This window comes from Oryzias latipes, chromosome 16 (genome assembly GCF_002234675.1).
Source record: "Oryzias latipes chromosome 16, ASM223467v1".
Lineage (NCBI taxonomy): Eukaryota > Metazoa > Chordata > Actinopteri > Beloniformes > Adrianichthyidae > Oryzias > Oryzias latipes.
In genome coordinates, this window is record NC_019874.2 from 5,315,488 (window position 1) to 5,329,728 (window position 14,241).

General features: G+C 41.3%; 1 protein-coding gene across 31 annotated transcripts in view; it reads left to right on the forward strand.

Annotated features, from left to right (window-relative positions):
* The window catches only part of rims2 (regulating synaptic membrane exocytosis 2), a 169,506-nt gene extending 155,754 nt beyond the window's left edge, over positions 1–13,752 (forward strand). For all 31 annotated transcript variants that reach the window (XM_023963919.1, XM_023963912.1, XM_023963916.1 and 28 more), the window contains 5 exons: positions 9,805–9,946; positions 10,044–10,156; positions 10,278–10,379; positions 10,956–11,095; positions 11,198–13,752. In XM_023963919.1, coding sequence (XP_023819687.1) covers positions 9,805–9,946; positions 10,044–10,156; positions 10,278–10,379; positions 10,956–11,095; positions 11,198–11,401 — 701 coding nt within the window. In that variant the 3' untranslated portion in view covers positions 11,402–13,752. The remainder of the gene's footprint in view (positions 1–9,804; positions 9,947–10,043; positions 10,157–10,277; positions 10,380–10,955; positions 11,096–11,197) is intronic.
* Positions 13,753–14,241: the final 489 nt, after the last annotated feature.

The following is a 14,241-nucleotide window of genomic DNA, read 5'->3' on the forward strand; positions in this document are numbered from 1 at the left end:
TGATTTGATTTGATTATTTCAAGAATTAACAATACAAAAAAATAAAAATGATCACACCGATTTATCAAACTCATACAGTGTTGACAAACGATGAAACTAAAGTGTGATTGATTGCGAACAAAATACATTAACAATATAATTACAAGAAAAAACATGTAGAATTATGGGTAAAAGATTTATGATAGTAAAGTTACAATTCAACAAGTTATAAATTGAGAATTCACAAGATTAAAGTCACACATTTATGAAGCAAAATGCTGTTTACTAAGTTAATAAAAACAACAGCAAAAAAAGAACCAAATTGGTGGTTGAGGTCGAGTGCATCGTAAGTGGTTTTCCTGGCATTGGTTCCCTTAATAAGGGAATGCTAAGTCTTTTATACAGTCTTCATTGACTTATTGCAAATACAGGGACATTGAATTTGAAGAAACTGGGCCTCGTCAGAAGAAGACTGTTGACCCCCAAAGGGGATTTCAGATGTGTGCGATTTTTAGGCCACATAACTGCATTATTGCACATGGATTCCTAAGATGAAGGCTTATGGCATCACCATAAATGGCAACATCGATGATTTAGTTGACACGTAATGTGGATGGAGGCTTCACAACCAAATATACTTTAGGAAAAGCATGTCTTTTTCCTTTCAAAATCACAACTTTTTTCTCATAATCCCTTTTATTTTGTAATTTTTAAATCAAATCAAATCAAACTTTATTTATAAAATAGTGCTTCTTATGCATTTTGTGCAACTCGAAGCGCTTTAACATTAAAAACAGAAAACACACAATATTACAGTAAAAACCCAACCCACCCTTCACCCTTCCCACTCCCCTCCGTTAAAACATATGACCCATGGCCCCCACGTACAAAGAATAATGACTATGTAACTTTAAATAAATAAATAAGCACACAAACAAACAAGTAAGGCTTGGCTCTGCTGTGAGGAAACAGTATTTGGGAATCTTTTCATACCAGGAGCCAGCCTGGCCATGGGAGCATCGCCACAGCCCCCACCCAGACTGGGACAACAACGGGGTCCACTTCACAGCCGTGAGGCTGCAAAGTTAGACTCCAGCTGGCCCAGCAAGGGCAAGAACTGCAGCAACAACCACTGACCAAGCCGGCAAGCCCTGGAGGAAAAGATCCCCACAAAAAACACTGGGGCTGAAATGATAAGATACTAAAATTAAAGACATAAGATATATATAAAAACTTAAAATTGAGAATAATATGTGTAAAATGAAAATAAATACATAAAATAGCCTATACTAAAACCAATAGAATAAATTAGCAGTTAAAATCAACTAAAAGCTAAATTAAAAAGGTGGGTCTTGAGCCTCTTCTTAAAAACTTCTACAGTCTCTGCGGCCCTGAGGTTCTCTGGCAGGCCGTTCCACAGACGAGGACCGTAATGGCAGAACGAAGCCTCACCATAAGTTTTGATCCTCACCTTAGGAACAACTAAGAGGCCAGCACCGGAGGACCTCAGGGTCCGCGGGGCTCATACTCATTTAAATAAGAAGGCCCAAGACCATAAAAACATTTATAAACCATTAAAAGAATTTTAAAATCAATCCTGAAACGCACAGGGAGCCAATGCAGCGATTTTAAAACCAGTGTCATGTGTTCCCGCCCTCTGGTCCTCATCAGAACTTGTGCCGCAGAGTTCTGCAATAGTTGTAGATTTGAAAGAGACTTTTTGGGTAAACCAGAGAGCGGGCATTACAATAATCTAAACGACTGAAAATAAAAGCATCGGCACCTCTGTGCTGGCAAGAGAGAGGAACAGGCGGACTCTGGCAATGTTTTTCAGATGATAAAATCCTGTCTTAACCACATTTTTAATGTGTGGGATAAAATCTAGCTCAGAGTCAGAAAGTACGCCCAGGTTTCTCACACATTGAGAAGGTTTAAAATTATGAAGATGTGGTAAAATCATCTCTCTCTTGTTTTCAGAACCGATGATTAAATCTTCAGTTTCGTCCTGGTTGAGCTGAAGAAGTTTTCTGCCATCCATGACTTTATATCTAAAATATGGTTTAAAATGGTGTTAACAGGTTCAATGTCATCAGGAGACATGGCGATGTAAAGCTGTGCATCATCAGCATAGCTGTGAAAGTCAACGCCATGCCATGAGGCAACATATATAAATTAAACGGTATTGGCCCTAAAATCGACCCCTGGGGAACCCCACAACTTTTTTCATGGATTCTTGAAGAACACGTATCCATACTTACATAAAAGTGTCGCCCTGTAAGGTAAGAGTAAAACCACTAAAGAACATTTCCAGAGAGGCCCACTAGACTCCTAAGTCTGTCTAATAAAATCTGGTGATCTACTGTATCAAAAGCAGCACTAAGATCCAGTAGCACCAGAACAGAAAGTTTCTGTGAGTCGTAGTTTATTCTAAGATCATTAACGATTTTTAAAAGAGCCGTCTCTGTACTATGGCTTTTCCTAAAACCAGACTGATATTTTTCTGAAATTGTTTGGGCATTTAAAAACTCATGCAGTTGAGTAGCGACACTTTTTTCTATAATTTTACTTAAAAATGGTAAGTTGGATACAGGTCTATAGTTATCCAGATTTTTTGGATCTAATTGACTCTTCTTCAGAAGGGGCCTCCCCACTGCCGTCTTACAGGCAGAGGGAAGACCCCCGTCTGAAGAGAGCAGTTTACTATATTTAAAAGCTCTGACTCAAAGAATCCATAAAATGTTTAAAAAAGTGAAGTGGGAAAGGGATCTAAAAGGCAGGTTGTAATGTTTACTTGGGATACAACTCGACCAAGCATCTCCGCATCAACCAGGACAAAATTCCCCAGTGTTCCTTCTGGTAAAAACAATGCTGGTGGTCTGTTAAGATCAGTGTATTGCATGTTTTTATGTTTTTCTCTCTCATAATATTACGACCTTTTTGTCATAATTTTACGACTTTATTCTTGTAAGTTTATAAATACATATATTTATTTATTGTGACCCTAAAACTCCGTCACAGTAAAAGACAGTCGACCTTTTGCCTGATTTGGTCACAGAGCTGTTTCCTGCAATAAATCTCTTCAGATTTGAGTTAGGTGGCCCAAGAAACTGAACGTCCAGGCTGCAGAACTGGTCCCCGTCATTGAGGCAGCAGAGAATGTAAACTCAGAGAAGAGTGTGTGTGTCTGACTACTTCAGTCCACTTACTCGTATGTGTGCTTGTGTGTGCACTAAAGTACTCATATGTGTGTTGCATGAATCAGTAAATGTGATTCTCAAGGTTGGAGCCTTTGGTTTGGATGTGTTTACAGTTAAAGAGCCAGAAGCGCTGTCTGATGTTCAGTCTGCCTGGACATCATCCATCAGGAAAACTATCTCACCTTTGAGTCCGGCCGCCTGCCAGGCAGAGCTCTCACGTGACTTCTGGGATATGGGGTTCTGTTGATGTTTACGTAGAATCACTGAGACGTTTTGCATTCCTGTGTTGGAGGTGCTTGTGATTTTCAGTTTTTGTCATAGAGTTGTGAAGAAAGCCAGCTTCAGCTCTTGCCGTAGATGTAGTAAACAGTCTGAGGAGTTCCCGTTGCTAACCACTTACCACATCTTAACATGTCTTATGCATTTCCCAACACAATAAACCCACCAGTTTAAAATGTGTTGACTGAACAGAGATTTTCGGCAAATTCTCTTTCTTTGTTGTGTTTAGCAACACGTGTGAACTTTACAAAGGTGTCTGTAAACACAACTTTAGTAAAGGTTCATTTTCTTTTTGGTGACATGCAGAGAGTTAAAGATGTGCTCTTTTGTAGTGGTTGGATGTGTGAAAATAGGCTCTGTCAAAGGACTGAAAGCTGAAATTACTGCCACGTGCTGCTTTCTTCTATAAAAAAGCGACACGTGCAGGTTGGCATGAGCCGTGACTGTGGCAGAGGAGAGATCTACTGCCTTGGTTATTCTCTTCTGGTTATTCTCTCGTTTATTTTTTACTTCCATCCTCTTTGAAGACATTTATAGGATTAAGAGTGTAAGCGTGCTGTCTTCTGCCAAAGTCGTGTTATCTTCTATTTAAATGTTTTCTGGCCTTTTTTAACCCAAATAAGTGTGGTCTGTGATCTGGTTGTGACAAAGTAGGAACTTAAAGATACAAAAAAAACCTTTATGTAGTGTTCAGATCAACCTAGAGGGGTAGTTTCTATTTTACTTCTTCACTGAAATAGACTAAATCCTTAGAGTCTCCAGTCAGCTGTTTTTTTAATATTAGCTTCACTTTGGAAACAAGTGAAAAAGCCAGACCATGACCTGTTCTAAAATACCGGGAGAAGAGAAATGAGTTATTCGAATCCAAAGGTTTATATCTCATGTTTAGCACCAGTTTATTTCTGTGACAGAGCTCTGTTGTTTCCCTTTTTACCTCAAAGTGAGTCATGTCTGTGAATCAATGCATTGAGAAAGACTAAAATAAATGTTGGTGCCTGTAGCTTTATCTAAATGGAGAACATGTTCTTTTCTTCTGACTTCACATGACCTGAAAAATGCTTCATCCATCAATCAAACAAGAGAATGATTATCTTTAATGCCCCTCCTCTTCATCAAATCAAGGCACATCTTTAGCATTTCTATTAGCACAGAGGCAGGTGGAAGGTAGTGGTTGGTAAGTTCAATCCACTTTATATGAGAACTGGACTGAGTGACCCCCACCCACCCCTTGACGCAGACCAATTCAAACCAGTCGCTGCTCACTAACATGGCAGCATCAGTACCGTGAAGGACAATTGTTATTGAATTTACTTCATTTTTGTTGAAGTCGGAAGTAACGTCTTTTCTTTGGGTGACGTCAGACTCAATCAGTCCAGTCCTCATATACAGTCAATGGTAAGTGCGCATAAACTTTGTCTTTGATGTCCGTTTCTTCTTGGTCATATGGATAAGTCAGTTCGCTGATGCTCTGCATCAGTTTAGGGCGATGGCTGCTGGACGTGTTGCAGTGAAACCAACTCCTTTATTTAAAGAACCACCTGTGATCTGCAACATAGTTGGCAAACAAAGATGTGGTTCTACCATGAAGTATATCAGCAGGCTACTTATTTCTCTAGAAGTTGTTTAGCAGCCAGGAATAATCTTGATCTTTTGATCAGTTCGAAGCGCCTTTTTTTTCTGCTTGAGGTAGAACATTGTTTGTTTTTCTCTGAAAACTTAAGCATCTTTTCTGCTGTCCAAGATCATGCATTTTTTATTGTTCTTCTACATTATCAAACGTGACTTGGGGATGCGTGCGTGCTGGTCTCCACGTGACCCCCTCACGTGCTGCTGACCTGCACAGGTTGAATCCACTCTGTCCCTGGATGACTGCATGGACAGCATTCCGCCTCCTGCAACTGTGAACAGTATGAAGCTGCTCTAAAAGCTGGATGGATGGTTTTGTCTGAACTGACCTAGATGAAATCTGCAAATGGATAGCATGCGGAAAGTGGCTCTTTTGTGAAAATGGGTTGCAGTGTTTCCCGGTGGGAACTTTTGTCTCAGTAACACTGCAGGGAGCTTGCTATATTTAAGCTGGTACAGCGATTGTCCTGTCCTGTGCCTATTCTGCCTGATACATACTCACACAAAGTCACCACACTGGTTGTGTGTTAGGACGGCAAAGTTTTACTAGAATCTTTCAGTGTATATCACGGCAGTTTCTTTTTAGTTTATAACTATAAATTGATTTATGTGATACGTTCACACAAATAGATTTATTAGGATTTGGGAGACCACCCGTGGGGGAGATTTTTCACTTGTGCTTGGCTGTGTTTAGCAGACGTGTCTGCACATTACTAAAAGGGAGAGCTCCCCACAAATTCAGAGAGTGGCCCTGATTGTTTAAACCCGCACGTTGGAAGCTGGCTTTCCTTTAAGACCAGCATGGATGTCATAAATACTGCAGATGAATTATGGATAGTTTGTATGAATCTACATGAGACTATTGAATTCCTTCCAACACGGTCCAGCTGTGATTGCTGTAACAGAGGGGGTAAAAAAAAGGGAAGAGCAGATTCTTCACGTGAACGCCGGGTGTCTGCTGCGTGGCTCCATCCTGAGGAGATGAGGAGCTGGACTGTTGACAGAGCTAATGACACCTTGTTTTCACTGGCCTTTTGTGGACAAGACAGAGACGGGTGGTGGGTCAGAGGATGGGGAGGAAAAAGCATAACAGTAAAGAGAAGTTCAGAACAAACAGAAATGATGACAGTGGGAAAAGAGAAGGCAGGAGATTTTATTAAAAAAAAAAATCTGGAAGGAGCAGAGTGGGGAGGGGGTTCAGTATCTCCGGGTAGAGCTCGTTCACCCGCAGAGCAAGCAGAGGTACGCTGGAGCAGCCCAGCCCTCTGATTGGTGAAGCACAACACAGCCCGCTCCCCTCCCCCCCAGAAGAAAGAGGTGCAGCAGGAGCGTCAGACTCAGACGGCGCAAGGCTCCGACACTGAGGCAGCGTTTTGCAGAAGCTCTGCCTGAGATGCTCTGCCAGAGAGCGACTAGATTATTCAGCTTTTTGCAGCGCAGCAGCATCTTCTGCTGAGACATAATTGAATTGAAGTCATCCATCAGCTGAGGAGACGTGCCGCGAACTGAATTAACTGCATTGAGGTGGACGGCTGCTGGTCACCATGGGCAGACAGGGCAACGACACGGCGCCCGGGATGCGCATCCAATGCTCCCAGAGCAAGATGAGCCTGTCCGCATCGTTTGAAGCGCTGGCTGTCTACTTCCCCTGCATGAACTCCTTTGATGAGGATGATGGAGGTAAGATGACAGGCGGGGAAATGTCACATCAGCTGCTACTGCTGCTGCTTGGAGGGGGGTGAGAGTGAGATGGGGGGGAGCAGAGCTTCAAGTGAGTGATGGCACTAAATAAGGACCTGAGGACCTTTGGGATGATTATTGTATTGATTTTGGAAAAGACTGCTGCAGGATGAAGGATGGGATGAGTTGGTGTTGGTGTTTAGATATTTGGCTCGTTCGATGAAGGCCACAAAGAAAACATTCTGCTTCGTTGATGCACCAAAGACGCTGGATAGGTAATAAGGCTGTTTTCAGGTCAGTTTTAACGCTGTTTCTGTTAATGATTTCAAATCTGTGGATGAAAACCGAGAACTTAGCAAGTAGCATGAATTATTGTTTGGTTTAAAGAGGGTGACTGCTTAGTTAGCTGTGACTGTCAGGTTTTAAAATCTCCTAAACACAGGCGGTGAGTTTGTTTTTACACCAGTCTGTTGTGCTTTTTCTATATTCCTTTAAATGAAAAAGCATCCCTCTACTGTCATTCTGTCACCGTTTGTATAGTTTTACTGTCAAATATGGTTGGTGACTAAAATGAGAGTCAAGAATTTGAAACAACAGAACAAACTTTGATTCATGTGCTTCACCAAAGAGATGATCTTTTCACATGCAGTTGCTTTGAAACAGTGAGTTCCAATGTTCATTGAGACGGTCTGAATGCTGTGGTTGGCGGAGCAGGTCTGCTGCAGACGTCAGCAACGACCTCAGTGGCTGCGTTTGCTTTTGTGATGTTAAAAAGCAGGAAGAGGAGGTGGAGGCCAACATAATAACTGAGATTTTTCAAGGCTGCAATGCTTCATGCTGTCTCCCGCATGCTTGTGTGTAAGAGCACACACTCAGAAGAACAGGGATTATAAATACATTAGGAATGTACAAGTCCAGACCCACATCCGCCTCTAAAATGGGCAAATTAGGTGAAGAAAATGATTTAAGATCCATGGAAACCAACTGTTTGTCAACAGTTTTCACCCTTCAGTGTTTAGTAGGAAAACTGCTATCAAACTGTCATTAGCCTCAGGAAGGAACACAATACTTTGATCATTTTATCTGATCAGTTATCTGATGGCAGCATAATATGGCAACAGTTTTTCATCGCTTGCCCTTATTGCGTGCAATGCTGATATGTTTGTTGAGCTGCAATTTCCGTTTTGAGAAGATTTAGTCGATGTTTTGCTGCTGCAAGAGCGAGACGGTATCCTGAAGGAATCTAGAATAAACCACTGACCTAACCGTGTTTTAGCCCATTATTTTATTAGCCTTGCAGAGAGTGATGAAGCATTGACTTGTTACTGTGTGCAGGTATGTGGATATTTGCCACAGCCCCAAACATGTGACTTTTCACGCACGCTGGGTGTAGATGAACAGCAGTAGGGCTAATGGTGGGAGTCAGCTGTCTTCTTGGATAAGTTGGGAAAGAGACTGTGGAGACCATGGTGTGATGTAAGGTGATGTGGACCCCCGGAGGCGGACAAACCTCACGAATGAAGACTGTTCTGTTCACTGCGTGCGGATCGCATAACGTAGAAACCACAGAACCACAGAAAAGTTGATGTGATCCTCTTTACAATCCTGTCCATTCATTTACTGGTTAAGAAAGGAAATCAGATTCACTGAAGTATCTTTATCCAATCTCTGATCTGTTGTGTTAGCAAGTGAAAATACTGGAAATATCAGGAATCATCCTCATGAGTGCAGATCACTGCAAACACATGATTCACAATAATGACAGAGTATTTCCTTGGGCATATGTGGTTCGTTTAAACATAATTTACATTTACTGTGAGTGCTGTGGACGTGATGAGAGTGCTCTCCTTTGCACCCCTCCTTTGCGTGTGCAGCCTGATTGTTAGAATTGAGTAAATTAGATTGTAGTTTGTGTGGACATCCTACATGCACTTAACGCATCACATGCACACCCAATGCGTGCAGCATTTGCACACTGTTAGTAAGGAGCCAGAACTTGCACCTTACTAATGACTAGAGCGGGGGTTTCAGAATCCAGTCCTCGAGGGCCGGTGTCCTACATGTTTTCAAACTAAACACACCTGAGTCAGGATAAGGCAGGACTTCTGGGAAACCAGCAGGAGGCCTGGAGTTTGACACCCCTGGACTAAAGTGTAGCATCACCTATTAGTGGTGCATGTAACTTATCCTCATGGAATGCATAGTCATTATGAAGTTCCTTAAGGTGGCCACACAAGCCACAAGGGAACTGCAAGACTCATCCTGCACTCCTTAAGATGCAGCCAGACTTCTCTACAATCCTCCAAGGGCCCAGACAACCCAAAAACCTGCAGCACCCATACGGGTCAACTCCTGTACAGGTGCATGTGACTAAGGCTAAACTGTTTAACCTTTGGGGTTGAAATGTTCCAAGCTTGTTTCAAAAAGACAACAGTGAAATAGATTCACCCCATGACCCCAGGGGTTGATCCAGTTATTGGCACTGAACAGCTCCGGTGGGTTCTGCAAGCCAAAACACCGAGCATTATATGGACCATTAGGAAGCTCCGAATATGTGAACAGCTGGGAGTCATTGAAGTGACTTTTTTAGTGTCCAAGTGTGGTGCACAGGCAAAGCCGCCAATCTCTGACTGGAGGATCATAAATTTGGTTCTCACCTTGCTTGACATTAAAGTGTCCTCGGGCAAGACACTGAACCCCACATTGCTCCTGCTGGTTATGGGTTGGTGCCAGTGTAGCAGCTGAGCTGCCATCAGTGTATAAATGTGTGTGTGGGGGTGAATGGGACTGTAACTGTAGGGCACTTTGGGTCTTAAAGCAAGGTAGAAACGCCCTGTAGAAGTGTACACCATTTACCATTTTCTATTTGAGAACCCAGAAATGGTTTTAATGTTCTTTTAAAATGAATATTAGGCCGGTAAATTCTTCTTCCTCTAACTTCTTGCAAATCTTTGTATTAGATACCAGTCCTGATGTCTTGGATTCTTAGCCGTTACTCCTCATGTTTGCTCCTGTCTGACTTTGCTCATTTGACTTCACGCAGAAGCGGGAGGCAAGAAACTGCGCAGCACCATCCAGAGGAGCACAGAGACGGGGCTCGCGGTGGAGATGAGGAGCAGGATGACTCGGCAGGCCAGCCGGGAGTCCACCGATGGAAGCATGAACAGCTACAGCTCAGAGGGAAAGTAAGGAGATTTGGATTTAATGCTGGTGTCCAAGTCTGAATAGATGCCCCTGAGCTGCAAGCTTGACCTTCATAACCAAACACTTTTTCTGCTTCAGCCTCATCTTCCCGGGCGTGAGGCTCTCCTCTGATGCTCAGTTCAGCGACTTCTTGGACGGCCTTGGCCCCGCCCAGCTGGTTGGACGCCAGACACTAGCTACTCCATCTATGGGTAAGAAATGAGCTATTTTGAGATATTTATAAAATGAATGTATGCTTCACAGGGTCTGACTTTACTTTGAAATGTTGGCATGTATATTTAAGGCCTTTTATGTTTGGTTTGGTTTTTTCAGGAGACATCCAGATTGGTATGGTTGACAAGAAAGGAGCCCTGGAGGTGGAGATCATTAGAGCGCGTAGTCTTGTGGGAAAACCAGGTTCCAAGGCACTGCCAGGTATTTCAGCTCAGAGAGCAGACTTCTTAAAGACCCACTGATCATCTTATGATCTGTTCTAAAAGCGTTACCAGTAGTCTTATAAAAATGATAATGCAGTTTTTAGCCAAAATCATATTTTCTGCAGAGCGGCAGGAGTTTGTTAGAAATTTGCATCCGAGTTGTGAGCGGGACCGTTGGTACAGAGCAACCCCACCTCCCCTCCTATTGCTAAAGAGATTTCTGCACTCACTCCTGTTAGCTCACAACCCCAACCTAACATTGCAGCAAAAATGGCGAGTGATGTAGAAGCCGTACATTTTTTATTCAGATTCCAGTACATTAATCTATGTGGATGCATAAGAATGGAGCAGAGCAGGAAGTTGGTGGCTTGCTGGTTGTAGTTTGTGCGTCACAACCCAGAAATAGAATTTTAATCTTAATCTTCCTCATATATATCCTCCATCATCATAAAAATACCAGAAGGACATGTAAAAACACCAAAAACACACTTTTGATTGAAGTGGGTCTTTAATGCTTTTCTTTCCTTTGTGAGGTCCTAAAACACTGAGTAATTCTCTTCTCTGCCCATTTTAGCACCATATGTTAAGGTCTACCTTTTGGAAAATGGGGTCTGCATAGCCAAAAAGAAAACTAAAGTAGCAAGAAAAACTTTGGATCCTCTTTACCAGCAACAACTGCCTTTTGAGGAAAGTCCGGGAGGGAAGGTTTTGCAGGTAAGAAAACAAAAATGGTAAACAAAAAGTAATTCTCCAAAAAGATCAATTTCTCCTTTAATTTTTCATATTTTAATACATTTTCTCTTTTCCTTTCTGTAGGTTATTGTTTGGGGTGACTATGGGCGTATGGACCATAAATCCTTCATGGGAGCAGTTCAGATACTGTTAGACGAGCTGGACCTGTCCAACATGGTGATTGGCTGGTACAAGCTCTTTCCTCCCTCCTCACTGGTGGACCCAACTCTAGCCCCACTGACAAGAAGAGCTTCCCAATCTTCACTAGATAGCTTCTCTCGATCATAGCAGCGTGTGGACTGACAGCATTGTTGTAGCAGCCAGTGTTGCGATCGCAGGTCACGAGCCCCGGTTAAACTGCATGCTTGATGTTGTGTCTTCTGAGCCTGTTTCTCGGGGTGCAAACGTGATCCTGTGTTTTGAGCAAAAACGGCGCGCACATTGTGCACGTGGCAAAATGCGTTGCAAGCGCATGGCGGCAGGGAATGCCAGGCGTTGCTATTTGGAGGAAGCTGTGATGAACTCCTTAGCACGAGGAATACATCAGTTCCAGGTCTTCTTCCAATTCGAAGCCATGGGGGTCCACACTGGGAACCACTAAACGGGTTTCACAAAGGCCCTTTTTAAATGAAAAAAAAAAAAACATGTATGTCCCTTTGATTTTTTTTTTTCATTTACGTTGTTTTCATTTGTGTTGTTAATTTATTTTTCTTTGAATGTCAATCTGTCTGTGTCTAAAGGGGATGGTCTTTTTTTCTAACCTGATGCTTGGTCATGCCACGCCTACAGACCTCGCTGCGTAACCATGGTGTTGGAGCCCACTCCTTTTGGTGGGGCTTTTTCAACACTCCCTAAAAAACACTCCGGCATCTTTCGCCTTGGTGTGTGGATCAACCTGCGCTGATAAATCACATTAATCAGGAACAATACTGAAGGACAACCATCAACCCTCCAAAGATTATTCAGCAACAAGCCAGACCCCATAAAAAATGTACAATCCTTTATTTGTTAATATAATGTATGAAAATAAAATAAGAACTATTTTTTCTTTTTAGTTTTTTTGCATGGGCACAAATTTAGCAAATTGAAAAAAATTATTTTCTTGAGGCTGCATATTGCAAAAAAAAAAGAAAAGATGAAGAAAAAAAACAGATCAGCCACTTTCAAGAATTTATATTATTTTTAAATAAAAGATTTCTCTAGTGCATGGTTTTCAAGGGGAGTGAATGCCACATTGTGTTGAAAAAAACATTCTTTATCCTTCTTTAGATCATCCGTGAGTCTGTGTTTTACAGACATGCAGATAAGAAAACTTTAGAGAATCTTTTGGAATCATTTCAGAAAAATATGTTTCTGTGACAGAAAACAATAAAGAAGATAAATGTAAATTATTTCTTTCATTATAAAAGGCTCCAACCTTAAATCGATGAACATCATGTGTAAATTGTATGTTTCTCTTCTTCTTCCTTGTCCCAGGGCATTTCTTATTGTAGTATTCATTGCTGCCATCGATCGGTCCCTGATATCGTCCAGATTTTAGGACTTTCAGTCACTTTACAGTTCAGGATTGTTTTATTATGTATTTTTTTTTGAATTTGACTTATTTTAACAAGCATGTTGAAAGGTATTTTCTGCAACATGTCTTGGGCACACCTTACAGTAACTTCGCATGTTTTGATAAAGAAGATATTTGGAATTTTTGCAGTTTCTTGTACAGTGCATGTCAACTTGATTACTTTTCCCCTCACATTACACCGAGCAGCAAATTAGTTGTTGGCCTTCCTCAGCCAATTATGGAGGTTTCAAAAAATAAAACAAAAAACATTCCACCCCGTGCCCCTCCCTCCCAAAGTCATATTTTCTTTCAGGTTTTGGGGGAAAAAAGGGAATAATATTTTCTATACCTACAGGATGTTGGCTACACAATTGTAACTGCAAGTTTATTTTATTTCAGTATTGTTGATGAACATGCAAAAACAATTTGTAATGATAACCTAATAATGCAGCAACAAACATGCAAGAGTTGTGTGTTGCTGTTGTTCAATTTTATAGGCAGTCTTGATGACAATGAGCAGAATAAAAGTTCAAATGACGCAGGAGATTGCCACAGAAAACGTTTTTCCTTGTTTTAACGGAAATGAAATTAATTTACTATATTTTTGTTAGTTTTATTTAAAAGCTAAGACCAGTTTATTTTTTATTTCCTATTTTTTGTGATTAAAACAAGCTTCTCATGTTTGAGAAGGATGAATCTTATAATTGCAGTATGTCTGAATGAAACTGAACCGAGGCATTATTCCATTTCCACATGAGAACAATGCATTTCAATATGGATAAAAGGAAACTTTATCATTCAAGAGAACACAGTATATATTTTATTTCCCACTGTACATACCTTTTAGATGTCAGAATTTGAATAAACCAACTACCAGAGGCAGATTTCTAGACTCTTCTGGAACTGGAAAAATGCCTCCTGATGACATAGACATATGTTATTTTTCCCTTTGAATGCCTTTTCATTTTCTCTTTTTGGTGCAATGTGTTAATGCCAAGGCTATGTCTTGGTTAAGTATGGTTGAGTACAGAGATTTATGTAAGTTATTTTTCAAATTAAGAATAAAAATTGATATTACATTGATGCTAAGCTTCCAGTTGTGATTGAATCTGCGGAGACAAAGCAGTGGTGGACACAAAAATAAAGAGGTACAGATTAGCCGCAAAGTGCTGCCTTTTCAGAGGATTTTACTGTGAATTGGACAGATTCCATCAATGACTGGAGTTCAAAGTTTAACCCTTGTGCTATCCAAGTCAATTTAACATTTGGAGTGGGGTCATCTAGACCCCATAGGATAGCACAAGGGTTATATGATCTTATTAGCACAAAGGTATTTTTTAGACAGACCTTGATTCATGACAAGCTATTGAACAATACAGCTAAAAAATAGAGCAACAATGGGAGAAAACAATACCCGCCATGGAAGCAACAGTTAGAGGCCAAAATCAAGGCAGCTCAGAGGGATGTGAGCAAGCTGACAGAGGCTCAAAGAGGTACATTGAGAAAGCAAGTACTTAAGAGATACCGCCAGATGCCCATACTTGAAGCACTGGAAACTGCCAAACAAAGGCTC